The 14,041-nt window shown below is 26.5% G+C and overlaps 1 protein-coding gene across 8 annotated transcripts in view; it reads right to left on the bottom strand.

Annotated features, from left to right (window-relative positions):
- The window catches only part of LOC111638285 (protein hu-li tai shao-like), a 121,744-nt gene that overhangs the window by 40,186 nt on the left and 67,517 nt on the right, over positions 1–14,041 (bottom strand). For all 8 annotated transcript variants that reach the window (XM_023383967.1, XM_023383962.1, XM_023383961.1 and 5 more), the window contains exons 8-9: positions 12,407–12,537; positions 2,199–2,325 (exon numbers count right to left, since the gene is read on the bottom strand). In XM_023383967.1, coding sequence (XP_023239735.1) covers positions 2,199–2,325; positions 12,407–12,537 — 258 coding nt within the window. The remainder of the gene's footprint in view (positions 1–2,198; positions 2,326–12,406; positions 12,538–14,041) is intronic.

Genomic DNA, 14,041 nt, shown 5'->3' with positions numbered 1-14,041 from the left:
TAAAGTAAAAAAATATATATTTTTTTAATTTTATATATATTTAAAATTTTTGAATTTTATTTTGAGCATATTTTTAAATAATATACAGAAATTATTTTCCTAAAATAAAAATTCTTTTATAAGTGTAAAGAAGTAAAGGCATTTTTATATAAAATGCATTGAGTGATATGAACTATATTACATGCTAAAACTATTTATAAAAAATTTATTTTATTATATTTACATAACAAGCTGATATGTAAATAATGTAGAAAAATAAATAATTTCTTCTTAAAACACAACTGATAAGAAAAAATAACTATAAGTGAAATGGGATAACTTTGAAAACTTAAGAGATGCAATTTGGACAATATATTCTAAACATTTAGATAAAAATTTGTTTGGATATAGAGAAATTAAATATAAAACATGACGACCTAAGATTCAACAATCTATGAATGAGCCTAAAAGCTATTAAAAGATTATTTATACATTAATACAACATTTAAACAAAATCCATACCATATTAAAAATACAAATAAAATTTTAGAAACATTACTAGGTAACAACAACAGATTTTAAAATAAAATTTACAATTTGCTACTTTGTTAATATAGCTAAAAAGACAGAAACAGAAAAATAAGAATTTATTTTAATTACCTTTAGGACTGATACAAATACAGTTAATTTATAACTGTAAATAAACTATTAACTGTTTTCATATAGCCAATATTTAAATTATAATAAAAGACAATATAATTAATTTGAAATTATTTTATAAGTTAACACTGCTGTTTGTTTTCATTTTATAATACATATGATGTTTAAAAGAAGGACTATTAATTTATATAAAACTGTTCGTTTGAATATAAATATTATATATAGTATCTTTAATATATCTTGTAAAAAAACATTTAAAAAAGAAATCTTTACATAATTATAAAAAAAATAAACCTAAAGGTATAATAATAATTAACAAAGAAATCTATTACTAATTGAAAAAAATGTTTTTTTTTAATATAATCAAATTAAACAAACAATAAAAAAATTAAAAATGATTTCAATATTTAATTAATCTTAATCATTTTTATCTTTTAAAATAACTTTAATTAAAACAATAATAATTTTTTTATAGAATGACATATTTCATTATTTATAATTTTAACAAAAATTTATTTCTTCAGATGGATCTATGTAAATTTGACTATTTAATTAAAAAATTTAACAAAATGAAAGTAATTATACATAAAAACATTAAAGATAATTTCTGCAACAATCTACTTTCTTAAAAAAGAGATGGTTCACTTATAAAATTTAAATAATAAAAAAAACTATGCTCATATTCTATATTAAAAAACATGAATAAAATAACATGAATATTTTTCATATTATTTTTCAACATAATAAAAATGTATGTATTGAAATCAAGATTTTGCAATCTGTTTTAGCAAGTGAATATTTAAATGTACAGGTACAATATAAATCCCAATTTACAGTCAAGAATCTGATCCCAAGAAAGCGAATCTTCAAAATATAAAAATATATTCCAGTACTATTTCAAAATAATTTTTTAATTAACACAATTTGGTATTTATAAATAATATATAAATTAAAAAAAACTGAATTTATTTGAATAATAGCTAATAATAAAACTATAGATTATAACAAATATTAAAAAATTTTCCTTTACTAATGATATGGCAAAGCTCTTATTTTTTTCTTCTTAAATTTGTAAATTTTTATGTTATTTCAGGATTTTGTTTTCTGTAATAATAATTGTAAATTATATAGTAAATTAAACAATTATATTTCCATTATTCACTAATCAAATTCTAAGAGGAGCACATTTAATTGAAAATGCATACAAATAAATTATTGATTAGATAAAGCTTTTAAACACTTTATACAGTTAATGAGGTATTTCAAATAAAATTTTAAAAAAATGTCTTTTGCTAAATATTAAAATTTCATTTATAATTAATATCTGTATGATTTTATTAACTATAACTACACAATATTCATATATATATATATATACTTTTATATATAGAACTATTATTATAGCTTCTACTAGATAAACTATTCCACTGTTAATAAATATTCATTTATATCATAAGTCATACACAATAATTAGACAACCAACATTAAGTGAGCATATTTCCACTTGTTGGCACTATTAGATGTAGGAATAAATAATACGGCAGTTTCTAAGTTGATACCTTGGTGATTTTTTTCGGTTCGGTAGTTCCAGTTTCAAGAACTTCAACTTTTTGATAAACATTGGGTGATATGACCCATCTCATTTTATCTTGTGTTTTTCTTCCTTCCATGAGTTTTCTTAGAGGACTATAAAAACATATATAGACATACATGTAAATTTTATAAAATTTATTAAATATATTTGAAATATGAAGTAATGTTAACTATTTATAGATATGTTCAAATACAGTAATATCCCAAACTTACGCGATAGGTGGGACCGAGCGATAACCGTGTAAGTCGGGGTATAATTTCGCAATTTGTGTAAAATCCAAGTTGGATGTATGTATGCTAATAAATGTTCTCGTTAATCTTATCTCGTCTTTTGATTCGTTCACAGTTGCAAGAAATCACCACATAGAGTCTCTCAAGTCTCCACAGATATAACAAACATAGAAATAAATAACACAAAATAAATTGTAGCTGTGTGTCGATTCCGCGCGACACGTCCGAACATGTAAGCTGAACAATAGTGTATGGGGAGTGAGTAATCAAGAGTTGTGTGGCACTCAAACAAAAGACGAATCAACGAGATTTGAAAATCGCGTAACTCTGGGTTCGCGTAAGTCGGGGTAGCGTAAGTCGAGGTATTACAGTATCTTTAAAACAGATTTTAAAATAAAATTAAAACTATTATTCTTTGCAGTTAACAAAAAAATGTATTAAAAATATCATCATTTATAGTTATTAATTAAATAAATAATTTTCACTTTTTGTACAATCTTTGGCAAAAAAGTTTTAATCGTGAATTCAAAGTTTCTAGATAATATAACTAGTTATTTGCTTAGAAGATACTGGCATTATTTATATAAAATCATGTAGAATCATTTATTGATATCATTTACTATTATTATATATATATATATATATTACACTTTTTGTTATTTTGTATTTTGTAAAAATTATAATATATATTATAATTTTTACAAAATACAAAATAACAAAAAGTGTAATATATATATATATATATAATAATAGTAAATGATATCAATAAATGATTCTACATGATTTTATATAAATAATGCCAGTATCTTCTAAGCAAATAACTAGTTATATTATATAGAAACTTTGAATTCACGATTAAAACTTTTTTGCCAAAGATTGTACAAAAAGTGAAAATTATTTATTTAATTAATAACTATAAATGATGATATTTTTAATACATTTTTTTGTTAACTGCAAAGAATAATAGTTTTAATTTTATTTTAAAATCTGTTTTAAAGATACTGTAATACCTCGACTTACGCTACCCCGACTTACGCGAACCCAGAGTTACGCGATTTTCAAATCTCGTTGATTCGTCTTTTGTTTGAGTGCCACACAACTCTTGATTACTCACTCCCCATACACTATTGTTCAGCTTACATGTTCGGACGTGTCGCGCGGAATCGACACACAGCTACAATTTATTTTGTGTTATTTATTTCTATGTTTGTTATATCTGTGGAGACTTGAGAGACTCTATGTGGTGATTTCTTGCAACTGTGAACGAATCAAAAGACGAGATAAGATTAACGAGAACATTTATTAGCATACATACATCCAACTTGGATTTTACACAAATTGCGAAATTATACCCCGACTTACACGGTTATCGCTCGGTCCCACCTATCGCGTAAGTTTGGGATATTACTGTATTTGAACATATCTATAAATAGTTAACATTACTTCATATTTCAAATATATTTAATAAATTTTATAAAATTTACATGTATGTCTATATATGTTTTTATAGTCCTCTAAGAAAACTCATGGAAGGAAGAAAAACACAAGATAAAATGAGATGGGTCATATCACCCAATGTTTATCAAAAAGTTGAAGTTCTTGAAACTGGAACTACCGAACCGAAAAAAATCACCAAGGTATCAACTTAGAAACTGCCGTATTATTTATTCCTACATCTAATAGTGCCAACAAGTGGAAATATGCTCACTTAATGTTGGTTGTCTAATTATTGTGTATGACTTATGATATAAATGAATATTTATTAACAGTGGAATAGTTTATCTAGTAGAAGCTATAATAATAGTTCTATATATAAAAGTATATATATATATATATGAATATTGTGTAGTTATAGTTAATAAAATCATACAGATATTAATTATAAATGAAATTTTAATATTTAGCAAAAGACATTTTTTTAAAATTTTATTTGAAATACCTCATTAACTGTATAAAGTGTTTAAAAGCTTTATCTAATCAATAATTTATTTGTATGCATTTTCAATTAAATGTGCTCCTCTTAGAATTTGATTAGTGAATAATGGAAATATAATTGTTTAATTTACTATATAATTTACAATTATTATTACAGAAAACAAAATCCTGAAATAACATAAAAATTTACAAATTTAAGAAGAAAAAAATAAGAGCTTTGCCATATCATTAGTAAAGGAAAATTTTTTAATATTTGTTATAATCTATAGTTTTATTATTAGCTATTATTCAAATAAATTCAGTTTTTTTTAATTTATATATTATTTATAAATACCAAATTGTGTTAATTAAAAAATTATTTTGAAATAGTACTGGAATATATTTTTATATTTTGAAGATTCGCTTTCTTGGGATCAGATTCTTGACTGTAAATTGGGATTTATATTGTACCTGTACATTTAAATATTCACTTGCTAAAACAGATTGCAAAATCTTGATTTCAATACATACATTTTTATTATGTTGAAAAATAATATGAAAAATATTCATGTTATTTTATTCATGTTTTTTAATATAGAATATGAGCATAGTTTTTTTTATTATTTAAATTTTATAAGTGAACCATCTCTTTTTTAAGAAAGTAGATTGTTGCAGAAATTATCTTTAATGTTTTTATGTATAATTACTTTCATTTTGTTAAATTTTTTAATTAAATAGTCAAATTTACATAGATCCATCTGAAGAAATAAATTTTTGTTAAAATTATAAATAATGAAATATGTCATTCTATAAAAAAATTATTATTGTTTTAATTAAAGTTATNATTATTATTATTATATATATATATATATATTACACTTTTTGTTATTTTGTATTTTGTAAAAATTATAATATATATTATAATTTTTGTGTGAAATTAAAAGAAAAATTAACAAATTGCTGATTTACAAGATTATATTTTTAAAAATGAAGAAAAATTTATTTTCTCGTTATAAAATCTTTTAAATTATTATTTAAATGTAATGCTCTAACTGAAGAGGGGGAAAAAAACCTCTTCAGTTGGAGCATTACATGTACAGTACAGTACATCCAACTCCTAAAAGGTATATATTGTAATTTAAAGTTACTAAAAACTACAGAGAAAAAAGCTAAGTCAAGATTCCTAAGAAAACACAGTGTAATAAGTCCAAAATAATAGCCAAAATACATAGCTATATAAGAATAAAATACAAAGAAAAAGGACAAGAAGCTACGATAATAATAACAATATACAAAAACAAATAATAAACGACAAGTTAAATATCTGAAACAAATCTGTAAAAAAACATGAAACTCAACTCCTACAAACAGAGTGGAGAATGCATTCGAGAAGAATTCTCTAACAGAATTGTTTACAACTAACTCAAAGAAATAGAATTCAATTTTTTTGAGCTAAAACCAAGTTGCAATCACAAAAACAAAAAATATATTTGAAGTGGGCAAAGTAACAAAATTAACTGAGATAAAATAATATTTAATGAAAAATCTAAGATACTTATTGAAAATAGAAATAACAGGACATTTGTCTAGGATAAGTAAAAAGACGACAAAATATTTATTAAACATTATGGAAACATTACATATCAAATTTTCAAATAATTACAATTTGGACATTATATAAGCTCTAAAATCAGAAACATTATGTAATATAAATAAACCTGTTGATTTTGAGACATTGCATTGATATTTTGAGCATTTCATATCCCAACAGTTGAGAATTAACTTGAAAATGAGCAGGTTACTTTTCAATATAGTAAGGTATCATGCCACAGATTCTTAATCAGTAAAGTCATTTTTGCAAGAAAAAACTTAAACTGAAGTTATTGGCTAATTACCCGTTATACCATAGACCAGTGGTTCCCAATTAGTTTTTCCTGTGTACCACTTCAAGAAAGAGCTCAAATTCGCGTACCCCTTATAGCAGAAATTCATATTAATCCATACTAATATTATAAATTTGAAGGTAATTCTGCCGTCTGTCTGTTACCTTTTCACTTCTAAACCGCTGAACAGGTTTTAATAAAATTTGGCACAGAGATAGCTTACATGTTGGAGATGGACATAGGCTACATTTTACTGCGAGAAAATATCTTACTCCCACGAGAAAATTCGATATAATGCGGCAAAGCCGTGGATAGGCAGCTAGTGATAAATAGAATAAGTTTTTTTACATTTATTACTTTTAAAATATAATTCTAATAATAATGAAAATAACATAAGGTTATTTAATTTTAATGCAACAAATGTGCATGATTTTCTTTGCACAACTTTGTAAAATCTGGTTGCTTTTTGATCAGCTTCAGTCTTGAGTCATCTTAGAGTTGAAGTTGGTGATGATGTTTAGTTTTCATGTTTGTTATGGCCAAAAATCTGCTCTTGTAGAGGTATGTTGTGAAAAATGGTAGTAAATATTTTATTGCCGCTTTACTGACATGATAATAATGATAATTGTACAATTAACACAAATTGTGTTAATTGTACAATTTTTGTTTCTTGCTTAAGAATTTCATTTAGGTATTGTCACAAATGCATTTTTTTTTATGAAATTTCGAGAATATTTTTAGTTATAAATAAACAAATTTGTGTATTCAATATCATGTTGTAAATTGCCGAATTTTTGATGGTCCACCCATTATTTTTTTTATTGTTTCATCTCATGCATTTAAATTTTAGATTGCCGCGTGTACCCCTTCATGCAATATCGCGTACCCCCAGGAATGCATGTACCACTAATCGGGAACCATTGCCATAGACCAATTAAAAAGCTATGCTGGAAGACCAAATAGTTAATCAATAAATAACAACCACAAAATAAAGAAGTTATCTAAAATTTGTGGAATAAAATTATCATCAATATATGCTAAAAAGAATTTGTAAAATTGATGAAAGAATTCAAATTATGATAAAAGTATAAGGAAATCAATAAATAACATTAAATAAGACAATTTTGAATGTTTGATAACAAACTTTTTACCTTTAGATGAAAACTACAAATAAAGTACAGTAAGACCCCGCTTAATGCTGATTTGATATAATGCAGTCTGCTCAAAGCCTTAAAAAAAAAGTTCAAAATTTATGCAGATTCAAATTAACGCAGTATTTCGTTGATTCGTATATAATATGATTATTCCCAAACACGAACCAATCAGCAAAAGGTGACAATTCGTCATAGCACCGTACTTCCCTTAAATCTATGTTTGTTTTGTGCAACTTTGAAAAAAAATATAACATCATGGATGCCATAGGAAATATCAACTTTGCTTGGCAATATTTAATTGATAAATGCATGAACAAAGTGTGGAAGTAGTTATAGCTGAAGGTATCCAAGAATTCTCATCGAGAATAGCCTATTGTTCTATCGTTAGGTTGACAAAATTGTCAACTTAATCGATACAGGAGATGTAGACAAGCAGGATATTGTGGTTACTGTAGGTTTCTGGTAAGAGCCTTACCAATAACGACCTTCAAGAACTGGCAGAACAAGGAATTCGCGTAGAACTGGAAAATAGAGATTCTGAAGACAAAGAACCCAAAAAATTTCTCCACAGTTTTTCTTAGTAAAAGTTTGGTAGCAACAACTGAAATCATTGATCAAATTGTAGTGAATGATCCAGATCTTGATAGGAGTGCCAAAGCAAAACGAGGCATTTTGGATGCGATTTTCTGCTACCGACATTTGCTTAAGAAAAGAAAAAGAAAGCAACCAATGAAACTATATGACTTCATCACAATAAACAAGAATTTCAGAAGAGCCAGGACCTCATCACAATAAATTAACTTTACATTTCTGTGTGCATATGTTTTGCACACAGAAATGTACAGTTTTGCATTATGTGTTATTTAACATATATTATTATGCAAAAATTTATATAAAAATAACTTAAAATTATAGTAAAATGTGCTTATTTTTTTGTTGTGTTTTCCCCTATCCCTATTTACTCTATGTTAAAATGGTCTCGTTTAACACTGTTTCGCTTAGTGCTTTGTCATCTAGGAATGCATCCCCCGTGTTAAGCAGGGTCTTACTGTAATTAAATTAAGGTACATCTATAATTTAATAAACAATATGATACTCCTTTCATTTATTAAGATTATTATTTATTATTTATGACTGCCATGAAATGAGTTTAAATGGCACAGGATGGCAGGATAGGAGCAAACCTCTGACATCATTTCTGCATCATCTGAACTGACATCAAATTATTTATATATACCTTTATGAGCTAACCATAAATTTCAATTGCTGATAAACCACATCCCATTCATACAAGACAACTGTCCTCACTTCTATTATGAGACTATGTCTCATAACAAAGTGAGTCACAAAAAAGTGGGATCATAAAGGATATAACTGACATACTCTACTGAGCTCATGCTGACTGGAAGAAAGATTTAAGGCTTTGTGTGGCTCAAAATGGAGATAATTTTGAGCATATTATATGTGAAACTGTACCAGTTACATCAAAAAATTCAGCTGTAACAACAAAATATTCATATTAAAATATTTTTTCTAACTTGATTTTCAATTTAAAAATCATTACTAGCACTAGATGGATTACAGATATTGAAAAACAGACTTCACTAATGCATTCCTCATGAAATTCTGATCTAAAATTATGTGTCACATTGACCCCCTTTCCATTAAACATTGTTGAGGTAAATCCAAGATAGCTAGCTGCCTTTAAGATGAATGACATACACCAACATAGTGCCAAAATGTTCCTTCCCTCACATCTAAGTGTGATACAAAGTTTTGCACTTGCACTTTGCACACATCTCTTTGTTATAAAGATATTCGGAGCAGTCCTGAATTTTGGCTCATCCTGCATTTTAAAAAATTTTAACAAAAATAATTACTAGTAAAAAGAAAACATTATACTTTAAAATAATGAAAACAAATTAGTGGTTATTAACTTTTTCAAACAAATAAATGATGCTTAAAATGGACATCTGAAATAAAATTACTTCATTTGTAAGTCATTTTATTCTAGATGTCTAGCAATAAACTTTGATGCTTTTTAGAACATAAATAATTTAACTTTTTTGAATTTTGAATTTTTCTGATCTACTGATACTGACATTGGTAATTCTCTTTCCACTGAATCATTTACTTTACAAATAAAAAGTCTGCTTCCACTCAAACATTTCTTGTCAATGAATAAATAACTAAGACCAATGTAGCTTTAAATATATTAGGTAAAATGTATGTTCTATCCAGAAAATGTTAACAGTGAACCTATTTCTCATTATTTTAAACATGAAAAATTATAATGCATTTTAACATCAATCTAAAATCTTTCCAACTAATTTCCTAAAATATAACTAAACCTCAATAATATTCATGTATGTAAATAACAAACTATCAAATTAGAATATAAAATGCTTAAAACATTATTCTCTAATCATCAAAAAATTAAATTGTTATTAATAAGCAGCTATTTTGTATTTAGTACTAAATCCCATACCATAAACAAATTACATTTCTAACATAGTACAGCAAATAGTATAAAGCATCAGAATTTTGTTAGTAAAAATACAGAAAAAATTACAATAAAAAAACAATAAATTGCAACACATTTTTAAAAGTATCTCTGACACTTCATATATAAACATCTTAAAGCCCAATGATTATTATATTAAAGCAAAACAATTACTGGATTTTCGGGTTACTTTATCCCTACTAATAATCATTAAATACCAAGTAATTTGGCACTAGAAGTTTGGTGCCTAACACTTACCTTTAGTGGCAAATTACCTGGTATTTAATAATTATTAATAATAGTAAAGTAGCCCAAAAATGCAATAATTGTTTAGATTTAATATCTCTGATAATTCTGTATATTGTAGAATTGATTACTGATAGCAAGAAAATGTGTTTAGGATTTCTGTTATAGGTTGGTGGAGTTGGTATAATACTGTAATCCCTCCCAGATAAATTTAAAATAGTCTTTAGTCTGGTTTATTTTATTTACTTATTATTATTTTTAAAGATAACCAGACTATGGAACAATATGCTATTAAATCTTTACAGTATGAATATTGTTCTGTTTTCATTAACAAAGAAATCTTAGCTAGCACTGTAGTAGACTACTAACATTTTTGTTGGGGAGAACACTTTATTTATAAGTAAATTTGACTTTGATCTCTGAGATTAATTCTAAATTACTTAATCTTTTTAAAATGTTACAAAATAAAATTAATTATAAGTATTAATTATAATTGATATTTATAATTAATACAATAGTCAGCACTGAACTTAGACCAAACCACAGTTAACATGTGATCCAATAAACAGGTTTAAAAAAAGTAGCTTTGATTCATTGCATGAATGTTTTACATAATTTAGAACAAATATACAGTAATTAATCTTTACTATTGCTAAATATCGACTTGATATCTTGCAAGTTTAACAAGATTGAGCCAGTCAAACTTGAGTCAAAGGCATCAAAAAACAGACCATTGTGTCACCCCCGTCAATGAACATAGACCACTGCATGTTTAATATTTTGTTGCATCATTTTTGTGGTTAAAACATCTTCCATATGTTTCAGCATGCTGTTGACTAGGTGTTCACATTCATCTGCCATTATGGAATTCCAGATAGTTAAGATGGAAGCTTTCAGTTCTTCAACTGTCCAAGGGCATGTTTTTCGCAGATGTCTCTTCATAATGTTCCATACATTCTCAATTGCTGAAAGATCTGGGCTGCTGCCAAGGAAGAACTTTATGTTCTTTTCTGCAAGCCACTGTTTTGTTTTTCTGCTTGTATGACATGTGGCCCCTCCTGCTAAAAAATGCAGGTTCTATTTGGATATAGCTTTGCTATGGAGAGAAGTAAATACTGTTGTAGAATGTTAATGTATTGCTCTGACACAAGCATTCCATCAACAAATGTCAACTGACCCATACCACTGGTGCTCATACATCCCCAAACCATAAAGCTGTCAGGAAACTTCACTGAGCAGTATAATAATGATGGCTCATTAACTTGACTGGCAGATCAAATGACACATTTGCTTTTGTCTGTTGCTGATAATTCAAAGTTTGATTTATCAGACCACAGAATTTCATGCCACTTTTGTTGAGACCAAGAAAGATGTTCTTTGGCTCACTGTACCTGTTTCTTCTTTTGATGTGCTGTTAGCAAAGATTTTTCATGTGCTGCATAGAACTGGAAATGCATTTCTTGCAGTCTCCTGCATGTTGTCGAAACAGATACATTCTTTCCAGTTGTATCATTCCATTTTATAGTTACATTCAATATCTGTGGCATGGTGGTTGTTTTTTAAGATTCTTTTAAAACTCCTATCATCAACTTTTAAAGTTTTTGCTGATGTCCAGCAGCTTTGTTAGGTATAACATGGCCGTGGTTGGTATAATAAACAATAATCTGGTGCACTGTTGTCTTGCTTAGCATTAGCTCTTTTCTAATAGCTCTCTCAGATATGCCACGACTTTGTTTAGCAATGATAGCATCCTTAAATCTTCTGAAACAGCTTTTCCGCTGGTCATTGTAGACAAATTGCAAAGGTTCATAAATAAAACTAAAAAAGCCCCTTATATCACAGGATTACTGCAGGCTAAAGTGAGCCTAATAATAAGTTGTTTCAGAAATACTGCAATTGTAACATTATTTAAATGCAAATTATCGGCTGGTCTATGTTCATTGGCATGGGTGGATGCAGTGGTCTATGTTTTTTGATGCCTATGACTCAAGTTTGACTGGCTCAATTTTGTTAAACTTGCAAGATATCAAGTTGATATTTAGCAATAGTAAAGATTAATTACTGTATATTTGTTTTAAATTATATAAAACATTCATGCAATGAATCAAAGCTACTCTTTTTAAACTTATTTATTGGATGACATGTTAACTGCAGCCTGGTTAAGTTCAGTGGTGACTACTGTACAATATTAATTCAATAAAAGCAATGTTATATTAAATCATTCTGAAGTTTAATGATATTACCTCAACCATTTGTCCTCATCAAAATACTGTGAGACTGAAGTTGCAGCTGGTGGTACTTCTACATCTGTTTTTTGTCTGGGGGCTTCAGACTTTACTAGAGGCTGTCTATATACATAACCTGTTCTGAAACCCTAAAAAAGTTACGTAAAATATATAAGTTAAAATTGTCTATAAATTTTAAATTTCAATATAAATAACAAAACTTTCTTTTTGTAATATACAACCTGCTTTCATAAAGGTTTGGTCCCGTAACAAAAGTTGTTATTTAATTTTGATAATTGCAGTTTAAATAAATCAGTTTTATTTACAGTGAAACCATTATCATTATAAAAAATAAGCATATTTTTACTACATTAAGATTGTAATAAACATTGCATGTTTTTTTACTGTATAAAAAATATATAAAAATCATTACATGTATCAAATAATTGGTCATGTCAGCTATTCTTACAAAATAGTTCAACCAGTGAGGATTAGTATTGTTGTTGCAATATCTTGGTTGCTTTCTATACAAGGCAAATGTTACAATAAAATTTGTCTGAAAAAATAACTTTTTTCCATTGTTGATGTGCCAGTTTGCATGTTCTTTAGCCTAGAAAAGTCTTGCTTTCTTCTGTTTAATATTAAGCATAAGTTTGTCTTTTATCTTGTAAGATAAATATAACCCATGCTCGAGTCAAAACATGCATGTTGCACTTGACACATCTTTTTCGATGGTGCTTGTCCAATCTCACATTATTTCTAGCAATGTTGCATGTTAACTAGTCTTTACAATATAGAATAGAATTCCATTTTCATGTCTACTTGTTGTTAAAGATTTTCTTGAAGATTTGCTGAACTCTCAGAACTTTTTAACAATGACAGTTAAAGGAGACAGATTCAAACTTATAGCTATCTCCCAAGCAATATGCCTTCTTTATATAATTTAATAATTATTTCATATGTATCCTTTGATAAAGCTTTTTCAAATGCCATTTTTACAATGACACTCTGAAGTTATGACTTTACAATTAATATGCATATAAATTTACATATAAAAGTAAAATTTCACATTGCAAAATTTTGTTAATAAAAACTGTTTATTATTTTTTTAAATTAAAAATAAATGATGTATGATAATTTTTAAGCAATAACTGCTGCAAGACCAAAATTTTTTGAAACAATTTTTTTTTATCATCTTATTTCATGGTTAAAATAATATGTACATAAATACTCAAAAATATTTGTCATATTTGTGACTTAGTTGATAGAAATATATAGTAATTTTCCAGTTTCAGTTCTTAATTTAAATATGTAAACATTTCCTTTTTAGTAAAAACACTCGTGTTTGAATAATGTATTCACCTATGTGTAAATAAAACATATTCAATTGAGTGTCATGTTTTCAAAAGTTATATGATAGCTTCTTGGACATGGCCGAACAGTATAACAGCAAGTTATACTAAGATGCAATGCAAATGTCAATACAGACAATTTCTTTTTATTGAATTTGCAATGAGAAAATTTTGCTCTATAATGTAAAATTTTATTATTTACAATTAGAAAATAATTAAATTGTGTCATATAAAATTTAAACTTTTTTATTTAATCACTATTTTAAACAATTTTCAGTATCATTTATAAATTGGAAAAATC

This window comes from Centruroides sculpturatus, unplaced genomic scaffold, assembly GCF_000671375.1.
Source record: "Centruroides sculpturatus isolate CEXI.00-Female unplaced genomic scaffold, Cexi_2.0 scaffold1237, whole genome shotgun sequence".
NCBI lineage: Eukaryota > Metazoa > Arthropoda > Arachnida > Scorpiones > Buthidae > Centruroides > Centruroides sculpturatus.
This window is presented reverse-complemented; position numbering and strand designations above follow the sequence as displayed.